This window comes from Asparagus officinalis, chromosome 10 (assembly GCF_001876935.1).
Source record: "Asparagus officinalis chromosome 10, Aspof.V1, whole genome shotgun sequence".
Taxonomy (NCBI): Eukaryota; Viridiplantae; Streptophyta; class Magnoliopsida; order Asparagales; family Asparagaceae; genus Asparagus; species Asparagus officinalis.
The window spans coordinates 69,845,294-69,864,667 of record NC_033803.1 but is presented as its reverse complement, the minus strand read 5'-3'; the positions used below and the strand labels follow the sequence as shown (position 1 = coordinate 69,864,667).

General features: G+C 37.4%; 1 protein-coding gene across 1 annotated transcript; it reads right to left on the bottom strand.

Moving 5' to 3' along the window:
* LOC109826965 (glyceraldehyde-3-phosphate dehydrogenase 2, cytosolic-like) lies at positions 1,598–17,869 on the bottom strand. Its single transcript, XM_020393979.1, has 12 exons — positions 17,744–17,869; positions 17,617–17,652; positions 17,427–17,527; positions 16,898–17,013; positions 16,708–16,807; positions 15,394–15,540; positions 15,248–15,308; positions 15,048–15,145; positions 2,201–2,343; positions 1,990–2,073; positions 1,817–1,906; positions 1,598–1,699 (listed from the first exon to the last, which is right to left on the bottom strand). The coding sequence occupies exons 1-12, from the start codon at positions 17,745–17,747 to the stop codon at positions 1,654–1,656; spliced, it is 1,026 nt and encodes a 341-aa protein (XP_020249568.1). The 5' UTR covers positions 17,748–17,869; the 3' UTR covers positions 1,598–1,653.

Sequence of the window (19,374 nt, the reverse complement as noted above, 5' to 3'; positions counted from 1 at the left end):
ACTTTAGATTGAATTTAAGGATGAACCTTTAATATTATATTATACGCAATTAAGTTACTTGATCCACTTCGTTTATTTTGATCTAAATGTTTTGGATGACATATAAATTAAAAATTAGGTATCTTGGATTATAGTTACTAATGCATTAAGTAATAGTAAAATTAACAGTTTTACGCTAACACAACTAAAAATATAATAAAAAAAATATGTATTAGACATAAATTTTTATTTTATAGATATTTTGAAGGCATTTAAATCATGATGAATGGAGCGGATCGTCCATTGAGACGTACATCCTTGTATTCAATCTAGGGTTGCTCCTTAGAATTATACTTCCCTATGTCTATGTGTGTGCGTGCGCGTGTGAAATTACTAATTTTTCTCTCACATGCAGTATAAAAAGATACATTACTAATTTTTCTCACGTTCAGTATAATCGAGATTTTTAATGAGACGCAAAAGATATTTAACTAGATATTATTACAATTGACCTCCCCCACGTGTCTTCATGTTTAAAAATCACTAGCAAAATAGCAAACGTTCAAAATACCACTTAACACATCCTCTTTAGTGTAAAGTTATTAAACATCTTTTAAATTCTTTTCCTTTTTAATTTCTTTTTTGTCAACATTGACGGGTAGCTCTTTGATATGTTGTGAATTAGTCCATTTAATCGAATGAGTTTTAGGATCACTTTACTTTTAGGCTTAGCCCATTAAAAGTTAATGGGTTTAAATAGTTTGGAGGTGTTACTTTATTGGGGAAGTTCATATATACTTAATTTATTTGTATGATGATTTAAGGTAGCGTCACTTGACACCACCCTCCTCCGTATGCTCCCTCATGATCGTGGCCCTCGTGTGGCCGAGAACCAACGCAGTTGCATCATCATCCTTCCAAGCGGAAGCATGTGTAGAAATATGTTAAATAGACTTTCACCGTTAGCCATATTATCATTAGATTTTTATCCTGCGCCCTGCATCATGATCACTACGCTTGGAACCATGCTCTCTACATTTGCAAGCTAAGCCTACACCGAGTCATATCCTACATATATACTTTGTCTAGCTCTAGCGGTATTTGCACTTAGCTCCTGGTATATTTGCACTTATTATCGCAAGCAAAAGGTATAGCCCAGAACAGTTCAAAGCTTTTTCATCTGATCAAAAGCAGTAGGAAGAAAAAAAAATGTACCTCGATTCCATACGGCCTAAGATTTACTTGCTCTCCCAACAGAGACTTCATCAGACTGTCAGCAATATTATACATCAACTACGTTTCTAAATCATGTCGGGTATCAATGGCAACTTCGCGCGTGCACCATAAAAACCTGGCTGTCATCAGATCTCCCATAAAAACCTGGCTGTCATCAGATCTCTGGCTACAACATAGTAAACAGCATATCTAGGAAAAAGGTCTCCAGCAGAAACACGCATAAACCCAATATTACCAAGAAAACCATTTATTGTTCAGCCAAATACATCCTTATCGGCGGTTTTCAGCCGATGTACTAAAAGTTAAAACGGAACAAGTGGGTATCTGATACCCATTCTTAATATACACGACGAAGACGACATACCTAGTCATCGGTCATTTATTCTCAAAACTTCAAACACACTCATTACGGTTGCCGAGGTAAGGAAAAGGGCCGCGTTACTGAACGCTGGCCATGTAGGTGATTAAATCAACAACCCTTGTGCTGCAAAACAAAATAAACGAGCAAATCAATTAGTGTGAAGTACTATTAGTAAAAGCTCAAAGCACATATTATCAATGTGGGAACAAACTAATACTCCATTTCAATGAAAATTTTTACCTGTATCCCCACTCGTTATCATACCAAGCGACAAGCTTCACAAAGTTATCGTTCAAGGCAATTCCAGCCTTGGCATCAAAGATGCTTGACCTGCAAAATAAATTTTCCGTATACATAAAAACATAAAACATAAAGAACCTGGGTGATGCACCAACAATTTATAGCATGCATACCTGCTGTCGCCGATAAAGTCTGTAGACACCAAGTCTTCTTCAACGTAACCTAAGATTCCCTTGAGATTGGTTTCCGACTCTTCCCTGCAAATAAATAAACGGTCAACATAAAAAAGACCCTGTTTTTATAAAATAACTGTGTCATAAAAGTAAAGAACCTTGCGAAAATTATGTGCATCAAACATGGAGAACAAAAGTCAACATTACTTACTTGATAGCAGCCTTGATCTGATCATAGGTGGCAGCCTTCTCTAACCTGACAGTGAGATCAACAACTGACACGTCCACAGTGGGTACACGGAAAGCCATACCAGTCAGCTTTCCATTCAAAGCAGGGAGCACCTTGCCGACAGCCTGTTTAATATCATCAACAGAATAGTATCAATTAACTTCAAGTTGTTTTGTCAAGCGGAAAAACAATTAATAAGCTAATGGTCCAAATATAGAAACATGATATGAATTCAAAAAAGAGCGGATACAGATACTACTAGTTAACAAAACATGTAGGCACATCGTTTGGTAACAATTCTATAAGGTATTTTTGGCCAAAAGAATTGATAACCAGGTGCCAAAAAAGTCTTCAAAGTATTAACTCAAAACAATTCGACGCTGGCTGGCTTACATAGAATTATGTTAAAGAATTGATAGACTGCTAATAATAAACCAGAAGCTCATTAGGGAAAATATATTAAGATGATCAAACCTCCATAGGAACCAACCAAACAAATGATTCAAGGCCTTTTCAATAACGAGTCAACAACCGGGACCCTGACTTATTCTCAAAATTTCAAGTTCCATTTGTTTCTCATTAATTCTTTGATTCAACTGTCCATGTCTACCAAATACTAGTTAACAGTCTCAAAATTTCAAGTTCCATTTGTTTCTCATTAATTCTTTGATTCAACTGTCCATGTCTACCAAATACTAGTTGACAGTCTTAAGAGTATGCTGCCTACTTCCACGCAAGAATTCCAAGTCCAAAATGCCTAGTTGTGTTGACTGGTCTGCACCTACCAACAACTCTAAATGTGGATGAGCTATCAAGCCCCTAGAGATTTGTTCGGGCCTGTTTATTGTCAAAACTCTTTCTCAGAGCTCATGCACCTCAATTAATAGGCTCTCCAAACTTGTTATCCAAGTTCACTTGTTGAGTTCATTAACCGCTCTCCAAACTGGTATCAGAGCTCTGGTTGTGACTTCTGTCAATTTTTCTGCGAGATTACTATTCACGTGAATAGTAAATTTCGTGAATAGTAAAATTTTGTCGTCGATACTTGTTCGTTGACAGAAGTGTTCTAATACACGGTGGTTCGCAGAAATTGTCAAAAACAATCTAGAGGAAGCCAGATTCGAGTGGGAGCGATGACTGCAGATGAAGGGAAGATGAAAATTGTGAAGTTCGATGGTGCGGACTTCGGTTTTTGAAAGATGCAGATCGAACATTATCTGTACCAGAAGAAGCTGTATCAACCTCTCTCAGAAAGTAAACCAGATGACATGAAGGATGAAGAGTGGGCTCTTCTCAACAGACAAACCCTTGGAGTTATCGCGGCTCTCTGCAGCATGTATGAGAAGCCCTCTGTCTCAAACAAAATTCACTTGATGAGGCGGCTATTCAATTTACGAATGACGGAAGGTGCATCGATAGCTCAACATCTTAATAAACTCAACATAGTCACAACCCAGTTGAGTTCAGTTGGGATTGAATTTGATGAGGAAGTTCGAGCGTTGATCCTTTTGTCTTCCCTACCAGAAAACTGAAACGCTACAGTCACGGCTGTGAGTAGCTCATCGGGAAGCAACAAGTTGAAGTTCGATGACATTCGTGATCTGGTTCTCAGTGAAGAGATCCGACAGAGAGAATCGGACGAAGCTTCAACCTCCTCAGCTTTACACATGGAGTCTAAGGGAAGAACTTCAGAAAGATGTTCAAATCACGGGTTCGATGACGTTCGTGATCTGGTTCTCAGTGAAGAGATCCGACAGAGAGAATCAGGTGAAGCTTCAACCTCCTCAGCTTTACACGCGGAGTTTAAAGGAAGAACTTCAGAAAGAAGTTCAAATCATGGCAGATCAAAATCTAGAACAAGCAAATCTAGATCGGGAAAAAAGATTTCAAGTTCTACAATTATGGTAAGAAGGGTCATTTCAAGAGGGAGCGTCGGGCATCGAAGAAAAATACCGCTGCACAGGAGTCTGCCAACGTGACCGAGCAAGGAGGTGATGCTATGATTCTAAACGTCAACAGTCCGATTGAATCATGGATTCTTGATTCAGGAGCATCCTACCATGCCACCCTTTGCCGAAAAATCATGAAGAACTACGTCAGCGGTGATTTTGAAAAGGTACATCTAGCAGATGATGAAGCCTTAAAGATCGTTGGAAAGGGAGACATCCGATTAAAATTGCCAAATCAGACCACATGAAAGCTGCAAGGAGTGAGACATATTCCTGGCCTTAAAAGAAATTTGATCTCCGTGGGACAGCTTGATGGAGAGGGTTACTGTACAACCTTCTCAGATCATGAATGGAAGATTACCAAAGGAGCACTCGTCATTGCTCGAGGTAAGAAAATTGGTACTCTCTATGTAACCTCTAACTTAGAGAATATCATTACAGTAACAGATGCAGATAAAAAATCAAACCTATGACACCAAAGGCTTGGCCATATGAACGAGAAAGGGATGAAGACACTTCTGTCAAAAGAGAAGCTGTCGGATCTGAAGAATGTAGATGTCGGCCTATGCGGGCCTATGCGAGGATTGCATCTTTGACAAACAGAAGAAAGTCAGTTTTACAAAGATTGGCAAGACACCCAAGACAGGAAGTTAGAATTGGTTCATACCGACGTATGGGAGCCATCTCCGGTTTCATCTCTTACAGGCTCATTGTACTATGTCACTTTCATTGATGATTCTACAAGGTATGGGTCTATTTTCTGAAGAATAAATCAGAAGTCTTTGATACCTTCAGAAAATGGAAGACCATGGTGAAAAATAAAACTGGTTTGAAGATAAAACGGTTGAGGTCAGACAACGGAGGAGAGTACAAAGACAGTAGATTCAAAGAATTTTGTGCAAAAAACGGGATCAAGATGGAGAAAATTGTTCCCATGACACCGCAGCAAAATGGCGTAGCGGAGCGCATGAACAGAACTTTGAATGAACGTGCCAGAAGCATGAGGATACATGCCGACTTGCCCAAGTTCCTATGGGCTGAAGCTATCAATACCGCAGCCTACCTAATCAATCGCGGGCCCTCAGCTACCTTGGATGGTGGAATACCGAAAGAAGCTTGGAGTAGAAGAGGTAAACCTTTCGCATTTAAGAATTTTTGGTTGTATCTCTTATGTACACATAGATTCTGCTGAAAGAAGTAAACTTGATGCCAAATCTAACAAATGTGTTTTTATTGGTTATGGTGGTGATAACAAATGTGTTTTTATTGGTTATGGTAGTAATGAGTTCGGTTACCGGTTTTAGGATTATGAAAATCGGAAGATCATCAGAAGCAGAGATGTCATATTCAATAAGGATGTGATGTATAAAGACAGATCAACTACAGAATCAAGTAGCCCAGAATTCCTAAGCCAACCCAACGTTATTCGCCTTCTTTGCACTACTTGTTGCTGACTGATAGTGGTGAACCGAAGTGTTATGATGAAGCAATGCACGTGAAGGATTCAGTCAAGTGGGAGTCTGCTATGCAAGATGAGATAGACTCGCTCATGTCAAATCAGACGTGGGACTTAGCTGAATTACCCACAGGTAAGAAAGCTCTTCATAACAAGTGGATTTACAGGATCAAAGAAGAACATGATGGGAACAAGCGCTACAAAGCAAAATTGGTTGTAAAAGGCTTTCAGCAAAATGAAGATATTGACTACAATGAAATTTTCTCTCAGGTCGTGAAACAGACTACCATCAGACTGGTGTTGAAAATTATAGTTGCTGAGAATTTACATCTTGAGCAATTAGATGTAAAAACAACTTTCCTTCATGGTGATTTGCAGGAGGATATTTATATGAAGCAACCAGAAGGCTTCATAAAGACAGACAAGGAAATTCTAGTATGTCGTTTGAAGAAGAGCTTGTATCGATTAAAACAAGCTCTCAGACAGTGGTACAAAAAGTTTGACAGTTTTATGGGCAACAACGATTTCACTAGATGCCAAGCAGATCATTGTTGCTATCTCAAGAGGTTTGACAATAGCTTCATTATTTTATTGTTATACGTTGATGACATGCTCGTTGCAGGATCAGATCTGCAAGAGATTATAAATTTGAAGCAGAAATTATCAAAGCAGTTCGCAATAAAAGATCTTGGAGCCGCAAAGCAGATTCTTGGAATGAAGATCAAGAGAGACACGAAGTCAGAGACTTTGATGTTATCACAGGCTGAGTACATCAACAAAGTACTCTCCAGGTTCAATATGAAAGATGTTAAACCAATGAGTACACAGTGTACCTTTAGGTGTTCATTTCAGACTTTCCAAAGAACAGTTTTCAGACTTTCCAAAGAATAGTCACCAAAGACAGAAGAAGAGCGTGCACACATGGCGAAGGTCCCGTACGCCTCAGCAATTTGGAAGTCTGATTAGCTATGATTCGTACAAGACCTGATATTGCTCAAGCAGTGAGAGTTGTTAGCAGGTACATGAATAATCCGGGCAAGATGCATTAGGAAGCAATCAAATGGATCCTTAGATATCTACGAGGCACCACAGGTAAAACACTTTATTTCAAAGGTGAAGATACAATACTAACAGGTTATGTGGATGTTGATTTAGCAGAAAATGTTGATATCAGAAAGAGCCCTACAAGGTATATCTATACTCTAGGAGGTACTACAGTGAGTTGAGTTTCTCAACTGCAAAAAATAGTTGCTCTCTCCACAACTGAAGCAAAATATGTCATCGTTACAGAAGCCAGCAAGGAAATGGTTTGGCTTCAAAATTTCTTGGATGAGTTAGGCAAAAAACAAGAAGACAATGTCTTATATTGCGACAGTCAAAGTGCTATTCATCTAGCGAAGAATTCGTCTTTTCATTTCAGAACGAAGCACATACAGATGCAATATCATTTTATCCGATCACTTCTGGAAGATGGAATTTTAAAACTTGAAAAGATCAGCGGAGCTCAAAATCCGACAGACATGCTGACAAACTGAAGCTTTGTTCAGCTTCAGTTGGCCTGCAATAATTTAAGACCAGGAAAAGAGTTGTATAGATCGAAATGTGAAGACAGATTGAAATCAGTCTTCAAGTGGGAGATTGTTGGTCAAAATTGGCTGCCACCAAAAGCCAAAACCACCATCACCTCTCAATCCCATCACCGAATTTGATGCCGAGTTTTTTAACAAAGGAAAAGGTGAGCGGGCCCCACAACGGGCCCCACCACAGGAAATAATATTTTTTATTGATGCATAGTGTTCTCCTAAACACTATAAATAGGCCTACAATTCTTTAAGAAAAATTCATCCCGAAAACAACTCCTCTTATAGAAGAATAAAAGAGAAAAGAAAGGCTAGAGAAAAGTCTGTGAGAGAAAATTATGAGCAATTATCAGAGTTGGGATTGGGTTGTGAGAAAACTGTGAGTGGTTTATAAATTTTCTCCCAACAGTGAAAGATCTGCAGCAGCCCGTGGATGTAGACAGGTTTGTGCCGCCACGTAAATCTTACGTGTCCCTTATTTTGCGCATTTATTTCGCTTTCTCTTAAATTTGACAATAGGGGAATCCGAGTAATTTCTCTAACAACTGGTATCAGAGATCTGGTTGTGACTTCTGTTAAATTTTTCTACAAGATTACTATTCACGTGAGATGTTGAATAATAATCTTAAATTTGGCAATAGGTAAAAATTAAAGACAGATTGAAATCAGTCTTCAAGTGGGAGATTATTGGTCAAAATTAGCTGCCACCAAAAGCCAAAACCACCATCACCTCTCAATCCCATCATTGAATTCGGTGTTTTCTTTGTGGAATGAAAAAGGTATCGGGTCTCACATGATCCCACAAATATTTTATTATTAGTGGCGGGTCCCACTGACAATATTATATTTATGCATAGTATTTTCTCAAACACTATAAATAGGGCCCTAAACTTTTAAGGAAATCTCATCCCAGAAACAACTCCTCTCATAGAAGAGTAAAAGAGAAAACACAGAGAGATTGTGAGAGTTCTTGGAGTGTATCTGATCAAGAGAGGGTGTTCTCTTTGATCTATTCTTTTGGGATATACAAGAATTTAGCGGCGACGTTGCTCCGTGGAGTAGCTTCGAAGGAGTGAATCACGTATATCTGTGAGTACTCTGATCGATTTTTGTACCTTTATTTTGTATATTACGTCTCCGTTCGAGACGTTATTGTTGGTGTGTACCCTAACAACTGGTATCAGAATTGGGAGACACGCAAGATGGGTTCAGAACAGTGAACCACGTATTTATTTCACTTATAACCAGATTTCCTTATAACCAGATTTACGAGAAAGCGAATAAATACGCAATAAGAGGACACACAAGATTTACGTGGTTCAGCACAAAATTGCCTACGTTCACGGGTTGCTGCAGAGCTTTCACTATAGGAAGAAAATTTACAAACCACTCACGGTTTTCTCACAACCCAATCCCAACTCTGATAATTGCTCACAATTTTCTCTCACAAAGACTTTTCTCTAAGCATTTTTTTTCTCTTATTCTTCTATAAGAGGAGTTGTTTCCGGGATGAATTTTTCTTGAAGAATTGTAGGCCTATTTATAGTGTTTGGGAGAACACTATGCATCAATAAAAAATATTATTTCCTGTGGTGGGGCCCGTAGTGGGGCCCGCCAACCTTTTTCTTTGTCAAAAAACTCGGCACCGAATTCGGTGATAGGATTGAGAGGTGATGATGGTTTTGGCTTTTGGTGGCAGCCAATTTTGACCAACAATCTCCCACTTGAAAACTGATTTCATTTTGTCTTCACATTTTGATCTATATAACAACTCTTTCCTGGTCTTGAATTATTGCAGGCCAACTGAATCTGAACACAGCTTCAGTTTGTCAGTAGATCTTCCATAAGTGACCGGATAAAATGATACTGCATCTGTATGTGCTTCGTTCTGGAATGAAAAGACGAATTCTTCGCTAGATGAATAGCACTTTGACTGTCGCAATATAAGACATTGTCTTCTTGTTTTTTACCTAACTCATCCAAGAAACTTTGAAGTCAAATCATTTCCTTGCTAGCTTCTGTAACGACATATTCTGCTTCAATTGTGGAGAGAGCAACTATCTTTTGCAGTTGAGAAACTCAACTCACTGCAGTACCTCCTAGAGTATAAACATACCCTGTAGGGCTCTTTCTGATATCAACATTTCCTGCTAAATCAGCATCCACATAACCTGTTAGTATTGTATCTTCACCTTTGAAACAAAGTGTTTTACCCGTGGTGCCTCGTAGATATCTAAGAATCCATTTGACTGCTTCCCAGTATACCTTGTCCGGATTATTCATGTACCTGCTAACAGCTCTCACTGCTTGAGCAATATCAGGTCTTGTACAAACCATAACATACATCAGACTTCCAATTGCTGAGGCGTACGGGGCCTTCGCTATTCTTTGGAAAGTCTGAAGACTGTTCTTTGGAAAGTCTGAAATGAACACCTAAATGTGTACCCACTGGTTTAGCATCTTTCATATTGAACCTGGAGAGTACTTTGTTGATGTACTCAGCCTGTGATAACATCAAAGTCCCTGACTTCGAATCTCTCTTGATCCTCATTCTAAGAATCTGCTTTGCGGCTCCAAGATCTATCATTGCGAACTGTTTTGATAATTTCTGCTTTAAATTTATAATCTCTTGCTGATATGATCCTGCAACGAGCATGTCATCAACATATAACAATAGAATAATGAAGCTATTGTCAAACCTCTTGAGATAGTAACAATGATCTGCTTGGCATCAAGTGAAACCGTTGCTGCCCATAAAGCTGTCAAACTTTTTATACCACTGTTTGGGAGCTTGTTTTAATCCATACAAGCTCTTCTTCAAACGACATACTAGATTTTCCTTACCTGCCTTTATGAAGCCTTCTGGTTGCTTCATATAGATATCCTCCTCTAAATCACCATGAAAGAAAACTGTTTTTACATCTAACTGCTCAAGATGTAAATTCTCAGCAACTACAATTTTCAACACCAGTTTGATGGTAGTCTGTTTCACGACCGGAGAGAAATTTTCATTGTAGTCAATACCTTCTTTTTGCTGAAAGCCTTTTACAACCAATCTTGCCTTGTAGCGCTTGTTCCCATCATGCTCTTCTTTGATCCTGTAAATCCACTTGTTATGAAGAGCTTTCTTACTTGTGGATAATTCAGCTAAGTCCCACGTCTGATTTGACATGAGCGAGTCCATCTCATCTTGCATAGCAGACTCCCACTTGACTGAATCCTCCACGTGCATTGCTTCATCATAACACTTCGGTTCACCACTGTCAGTCAGCAACAAGTAGTGCAAAGAAGGCGAATAACGTTGGGTTGGCTTAGGAATTCTGGAGGAGCGTCTCACTTCTAGCGTGCTTGGTTCTTCTTGAACTTCTTCAAGATTGTTCTGAACATCATTTTCAGAAATCCCCTCTAATTCAGCAAATTCCTTTATTTCAGCTTTTGTACTGGAGCTACTTGATTCTGCAGCTGATCTGTCTTTATACATCACATTCTCATTGAATATGACATCTCTGCTTCTGATGATCTTCCGATTTTCATAATCCTAAAACCGGTAACCGAACTCATCACCACCATAACCAATTAAAACACATTTGTTAGATTTGACATCAAGTTTACTTCTTTCAGCAGAATATGTGTACATAAGAGATGCAACCAAAAATTCTTAAATACGAAAGGTTTACCTCTTTTCTGCTCTAAGCTTCTTCCGGTATTCCACCATCCAAAGAAGGTGAGGGCCCGCGATTGATTAGGTAGGCTACGGTATTGATAGCTTCAGCCCATAGAAACTTGGGCAATCCGGCATGTATCCTCATGCCTCTGGCACGTTCATTCAAAATTCTATTCATGCGCTCCGCTACACCATTTTGCTACGGTGTCATGGGAACAATTTTCTCCATCTTGATCACGTTGTTTGCACAAAATTCTTTGAATCTACTATCTTTGTACTCTCCTCCGCTATCTGACCCCAACCATTTTATCTTCAAACCAATTTTATTTTCCACCATGGCCTTCCATTTTCTGAAGGTATCAAAGACTTCTGATTTCTTCTTCAGAAAATAGACCCATACTTGTAGAATCATCAATGAAGGTGACTACAGTGAGCCTGCAAGAGATGAAACCGAAGATGGCCCCCATACGTCGGTATGAACCAATTCTAACTTCCTGTCTTGGGTGTCTTGCCAATCTTTACAAAACTGATTTTTTCTGTTTGCTAAAGATGCAATCCTCGCATAGGTCGACATCTACATTTTTCAGATCTGACAGCTTCACTTTTGATAGAAGTGTCTTCATCCCTTTCTCGCTCATATGACCAAGCCTTTGGTGCCATATGTTTGATTTTTCATCTACATCTGTTACTGTAATGATATTCTCTAAGTTGGAGGTTACATAGAGAGTATCAATTTTCTTACCTCGAACAATGACGAGTGCTCCTTTGGTAATCTTTCATTCATGACCTGAGAATGTTGTATAGTAACCCTCTCCATCAAGCTGTCCCATAGAGATAAAATTTTTTTAAGGTCAGGAATATGTCTCACTCCTTGTAGCTTCCGTGTGGTCTGATTTGACAATTTTAATCGGATGTCTCCCTTTCTAACGATCTTTGAGGCTTCATCATCTGCTAGATGTACCTTTCCGAAATCACCGCTAACGTAGTTCTTCATGATTTCTCAACAAAGGGTGGCATGGTAGGATGCTCCTGAATCAAGAATCCATGATTCAATCGGACTGTTGACGCTTAGAATCATAGCATTACCTCCTTCCTCGGTCACGTTGGCAGACTCATATGCAGCGGTATTTTTCTTCGATGCCCGACACTCCCTCTTGAAATGACCCTTCTTACCCCAATTGTAGCACTTAAAATCTTTTTTTCCCGATCTAGATTTGCTTGTTCTAGATTTTGATCTGCCGTGATTTGAACTTCTTTCTGAAGTTCTTCCCTTAGACTTCGTGTAAAGCTGAGGAGGTTGAAGCTTCACCCGATTCTCTCCGTCGGATCTCTTCATTGAGAACCAGATCACGAACGTCATCGAACTTTAACTTGTTGCTTCCCGATGAGCTACTTACAGCCATGACTGTAGCGTTCCAGCTTTCTGATAGGAAAGACAAAAGGATCAACGCTCAAACTTCAACTTGTCTCCCCCAATTCTGATACCAGTTGTTAGGGTACACACTAACAATAACGTCTCGAACGGAGACGTAATACACAAAATAAAGACACAAAAATCAATCAGAGTACTCACAGATATACGTAGTTCACTCATTCGGAGCTACTCCACGGAACAACGACGACGCCAAATTCTTTTATATCCCAAAAGAATAGATCAAAGAGAACATCCTCTCTTAATCAGATACATTCCAAGAACTCTCACAATCTCTCTGTGTTTTCTCTCTTACTCTTCTATGAGAGAAGTTATTTCTGGGATGAGATTTCCTTAAGAGTTTAGGATCCTATTTATAGTGTTTGAGAAAATACTATGCACAAATATAATATTATCAGTGGGACCAGCCACTAATAATAAAATATTTGTGGGACCATGTGGGACCCACCACCTTTTTCATTCCACAAAGAAAACACCGAATTCGATGATAAGATTGAGAGGTGATGGTGGTTTTGGCTTTTGGTGGCAGCCAATTTTGACCAACAATCTCCCACTTGAAAACTGATTTCAATCTGTTTTCAATTTTCACATATTGCCAAATTTAAGATTACTATTCAACATCTCACGTGAATAGTAATCTTGCAGAAAAATTAACAGAAGCCACAACCAGAGCTCTGATACCAGTTGTTAGGGAAATTACTCAGATTCCCCTATTGCCAAATTTAAGAGAGCGAAATAAATGCGTAAAATAGGGGACACACAAGATTTACGTGGTTCGGCACAAACTTGCCTACGTCCACGGACTGCTGCAGATCTTTCACTATTGAGAGAAAATTTACAAACCACTCTCACAAATACTCACAACCAAATCCCAACTCTGAAAATTACTCATAATTTTCTCTCACAAAGCCTTTTCTCTAAGCCTTTTTTTTCTCACTTATTCTTCTATAAGAGGAGTTGTTTCTGCGATGATTTTTTCTTGAAGAATTGTGGGCCTATTTATAGTGTTTAGGAGAATACTATGTATCAATAAAAAATATTATTTCCTGTGGTGGGGCCCGCCCACCTTTTCCTTTGTCAAAAAACTTGGCATCGAATTCGGTGATGGGATTGAGAGGTGATGGTGATTTTGGCTTTTGATGGCAGCCAATTTTGACCAACACTCATTAATTCTTTGATTGAACCGTCCATGTCTACCAAATACTAGTTAACAGTCTTAAGAGTATGCTTCCTACTTCCACGCAAGAATTCCAAGTCCAAAATGCCTTAAGGAACAGTAAGTTGTGTTGACTGGTCTGCACCTACCAACAACTCTAAATGTGGATGAGCTATCAAGCCCTAGAGATTTGTTCGGGCTTGTTTATTGTCAAACTCTTTCTCAGAGGTCATGCACCTCAATTAATAGGCTCTCCAAGCTTGTTATCCAAGTTCACTTAGTTGGCTTGACAAACAAGTTATTATAATAAGTTTGAAACTTTTTCCATATTATGAAACTTTGTTCAAGACTCAAGTCTGTTTGATATGTGCATAACTATTTTCCAATTGCTCTGATTGGTATCTAAATCCTAGCAACATATTCACTATGCATACGAAATCAAAGACAACCAAATGCAAGTTTGAAACTTGTGATTCAAGTACCAGCGACATCTTCACTATGCACATGTGATTAAAACAAACCTAAGGCAAGGTTGAAACTTGTGGGGGATTGTTAGAAAAAGTTTCACAATATGGATGAAGTTTCCAATATATCCGTTATAACTTGGCCTTACTTGTCAAGCAAGAAAAGTTAACTTAGCCACAAAGTTTGAAGAATGTAAATTGAGATGCATAGCCTCTAATAAGAGAATGGTCATTCACAATTCCTAGCTTGCATGTTTTTAAATAAAGCATTTGTTCACTCATTAACAATTCAGTAGGTTTGAAATCGGAGTTTTGAGGGCTTGATAGCCCCGTCCACATTTAAGCTGGTAGGTGCACAACAAACAACTCAGTTTGTTCTTCTTGAAGGTGGTTCAACTTGGGCTTGTTGAACATTGACGTTCAAAGACAACATCAGCCCTACCAGAACAACAGTCAGGGAAGTATAAAATCCTTTGTCTCAATTGTCCATTTTCTACTAAATACAACAGTACTTTGCATATCGTTCAATAATCAAGCATAAAATTTATACCGACAGAAATAGTAGCCAAGATTTGAACTATGATACACATTCTTTGCTATTGTGTAGCATATTAATGTCCATGTGCTTTATCACGATTTTCACAAGGCTTGTGCGTTTAGTTAGATGTAGTTAGTACCCCACGTTCTACCAACTACATCTAAATTTCAAAAGTGTTGTTTGGTTGGATGTTGTTGCAACACGAAAAGGTTATTGCAACAACAAAAATAGAGGTGTGCAAACAACACTCAAATTTAAGTGTTGCAACACCATGAGTTCGAACACCATTAATATTTGTTGCTCCAACTCCTAACCAAACACACCCAAAGATGTGCCCAATATATATCCAATAGAAGCCAGTCAAAAAATTCACCTCGCATAGGTAAATTCTTAAGGTGTGCTCCACTGGTACCCACACCCGAAATGATTTGAATTTATATAACCAACCTCAAACACGTTTTGGACTACCTAGAAGCTATAACTAGACAGTATACCTGGTACCAGCACATGCACTTAGACCAAACTACTTATATGCGGAAAATGAACCATTAAATCACTCTTCATAAAGACAGTAAAGTATAATATATTACCTTAGCAGCTCCAGTGCTGCTAGGAATGATGTTGAAGCTGGCAGCTCTTCCACCCCTCCAGTCCTTGGCAGAGGGACCATCAACAGTTTTCTGAGTGGCTGAAATCAATACAAAGGATAAGGTTCAATAACAGGACCTGATATCGGCATCTGCATAGCAAAAGGAGAAGATCATATTCATAAATATTCCATGATGAATACCAGTGATTGAATGAACAGTGGTCATCAGTCCCTCAAGGATGCCAAATCTGTCATTGATAACCTGTAAAAACATGCAAAATAACAGTATGTTCAATTTTCCCTGCAATTACCAAATTAAAAATTCTATTCATGAAGGAAGACATCACCTTAGCAAGGGGAGCCAAGCAGTTCGTGGTGCAGCTAGCATTAGAAACAATATCAATGTCAGGCTTGTATGACTTCTCATTTACACCAACAACGAACATTGGGGCATCCTTGCTTGGTGCAGAGATGATAACTTTCTTGGCACCACCCTATTGTCATCAAATTTAATCAGAAATTTTGCTTATTTCTCTAAATTAAAAAAAAGGAACATGAACAGTCTTCTTCCTTTTGTACACTAAACTAAAGAAAAAGATGAACATGAATAATTTCCTGTCATATCATACTACCACTCATTATATAGTAAAATCAAAAAAATTATCAAAAGAAATATGTCGAAAGAAAATCTGCAAAATGCCAACTGGTTAGACTACTTCCAAATTTTTTCACAGATATGAAAAATTCTACAAACATATGTGCATATGAAAATTCTCTTTTCTAGGTTGCCAATTTAAGCTAGCCTAACAAGTTATATAATTATAAGAAATAACTAAAAAGTATAAGGCAGGATTTAAGATTAAAAAACTCAAAAAAGGTGCATCTGCCAGCTACCAGTACGGCATTTAACATGGAAAACCGAGTTGAAGTTACTGCTAATAAGATCTGGCAGGGAGGAACAAAATGAATAATGTTAAGCAAGAAAATGAAAGCATGATATTTTCTGTTGAGCACTTATGCAGTGGTCCAGTTACAGAAGCCGAATGATTGAGGACCAGAAATAAAGGACGCAAAGTATTAAAACCAAGTCTAAGCAAGGATATGTATAGACATAAACTTCCAATTGTCGATTGCCAAAAAGTATTAGTTTATAGACAGTTAGAAACCAACTCCAGAAGGATGATAAGCTACATATTTAAGGCTCTTACATTTCAGAGAAAACATGCAAAGAAGGACAAGGTGCATGAAAGCTAGTAATGATACTACAAATATTGACTAACAATTTCATGAAAGAATGAATAATGCTAGTACTAAAAGCAAATAAAACAGCTAAATGTCAGCCCAAAGTACAAACTCTTGGTTAAACAATCAAACAGCAAACAATATTCAGTCACCAACCAGATCTTGGTACATAAAACATAAGAGAGTTGAGACAATTCATACCCAAAGAACACTAAATTGTAGGCACAAGTAAAACCTCTTCACTAACATGTAATACATTACATGAAATGTTCATGTGTTCTCTGGTTTAGAACGGAGTTTAAAGGCAACAGTTAGCTTAATTCATCTCTAAATAACTTTGCATCCATGCTAAAATGAGGAAAGCTCTGAAAGAAAACTGCAACACTAGAGCACGTTAAGTACTTAGTTAAAAAGTTAACCTTAAGGTGAGCTGCAGCCTTATCCTTGTCGGTAAAGACACCAGTGGACTCGACAATGTACTCGGCTCCAGTCTCAGCCCAAGGGATCTCCTCAGGGTTCCTTAACAAACACAAACACAGAAGCAATCAAGTACAAGCATTCCAACTTAAAAAAAAACACAATCATAAGCTAAGATTCACATGGTTATACCTGCAGCCAAAAACAGATACCTCTTTCTCACCAAAGAGAAGGGTCTTAGAATCCTTCACCTTCAGTTCGTGATGCTTCCACGCACCATGGACACTATCATACTTAAACATGTAGGTCTGCAGAAAATTACAGTAAACTCAATAAGCATAAATAGTAAGCTAAATTCTCCACCGTTTCATAGCAAAATTTATCTCATCTAACCAAATGGATGAAAATAACCTGTCATTAGATTACACCTATTTGAAGCTATATCTATTGATAACAGAGCATCTCATCAAAATTTAAACTCAATATTTGTAACCAGCATATTAAATTCAATAGAATATTAAATTCGTTGCAAAAAGGAGATCAAATACTCTAAAACACTTATCCCCTTACAAAACCCTAAATCTCAAGCTATAAAGCTTCAAAAATTAACGAACCACAAGATCCAATCTACACAAACAAAAAAATCTTTCATCTATTACAATATTTCTTCAAAGATTAGATAAAAAAAACATCAGATCTAAAAATCTTAAGAGAATCTCACCATGTAATCAATAGAAATGAACGGATCGTTCACAGCAACCAGCTCCACATCGTTTCGCTGGAGAGCGACTCTCGCAACCAAACGCCCGATCCTTCCAAACCCTAGCAGATCAAAGCAAATCACATAAAAACAAGAAAAAATCGAACGAAATAGATCAAAACCTAGAGAAAATCGTAGATCTAGAACTAACCGTTGATTCCGATCTTGATCTTCTTGCCAGAAGAAGCTGAAACCATAAAAAAAATCGTAAAAAATGAGAAAAAATTCGCTAAAAGACGACGAAAAAGGGGAGATTGATTTGAGAGCGACGATCTAACCCATGGAGATATAACGATTAGAGGAGAGAAGTGAAGAAAGTTGATCGAGAGAGACTGAGAACAAGCTAGAAAAGTGAAGGGTTTAGAGGTTCTCTAGTATATAAGCGAGAGATCCGTGACGACATATAGCATTCAATTATTCATTAACACCCTTTTCTTTTAACTAATTGAAGTCTAGGGCTTTCTAGATAGGGTTTCTTTGATATTAGTCCTCCATATCTTTTATATTCCAAAATTTTTATTCATTAGATTTGCTGCATATAATACACATATTATCTTTGATATGTATCTTGATTGAGTCCTCAATCAGCTTAAATTTATTTAGCTTAACTCTTGAATTAGTCCCCAAAACCTTAATATTTTGAAACTAGTCTCTAGAATGTTTAAGTATTTTAAAATTGGTCACTCAAGTCTTTATATTTTGAATTAGGCCCCCAAATCTATTAAATATTTTGAAACTGGTCCCCTAAAGCTTTCAACATATTACTAACTAGACGGACTAATTTCATAACACATAAAATTATTTGGGAAACTAATTTTAAACTAGGAATTTTTGAAGGACTAATTCAAAATACTTAATAATTTAAGGGATTAAGTAAAGAAATGATATGATTATTTTAGGGACTAATTTCTAATTATGATGGGGAACTAATATCGAAAAACCACTTTCAGATATTGGCATCCTAAATCCTTCATATTTTAAAATTGTTCTTTAAAATATTTGAAATTGTTATTTTTTCCCTCTAATCTTAAATGTTACTTGAAATTAGTCCTTGCAATTTGTAGTTTCTATTATGAAGAATATATCATTAGTGTTAACATTTTGACACAATCTTCAGTTTAGGGGTGTTTGGCAATTTGAAAGTGAATTGAAAATGTGTAAGTTATCTTCTTTTTTTTTTACAAATGACTTTCACATTCATGCCAGTATGCAGGTAAAATATAGTGTTTATTTGAAAAACAATATTATATTAAAATTGTAATATGAAGATGATATGGTAAAATACGATTAATTAATAAATGTAATTAAATTCATTCAGGTTGTGTTTGTTTGTGTGTAAAGATAAAAGTGAGAAAGTGGTTTGCTTTTAACATTTTAGGTGTTTGTTCATATGCAAGTGGTTGCGAAAGTGAAATACAATAAAGTTGTCATTTAGAATTTAATGTAATTTTAACTTTTCCTTAAAAAAAGTGGTGAAGTCATGTGAAAGTAATAAAAATGATAACCAATTTTAATTAAATGATTTTAGCTATATTTACTAATTAATCTTATTTTGTTGCATCATCTTCATGTTGCACTTTCAACAATATTTTTAATTTTCAAACAAACATTATATTTCACTTTGCATGCTAATGTGGATGTAAAAGTCATTTGCGCCAAAAAAAAATTTTTAACTTGCACATTTTCGATTCACTTTCGAATTCTCACACCCCTTAGTTAAAATTGGTTTATCTATTGTCACTTTCATGTGACTTTGCTATTTTTTAGGAAAAATTTAAAATTGTACTAAACCTTTTTGACAACTTTTTTGTACTGACCACTTACATGCAAACAACCATCCTTTAAAAACAACTCACTTTCTCACATTCACATTTCATTTACATGTAAACAAACACCCCCTATATGGTTC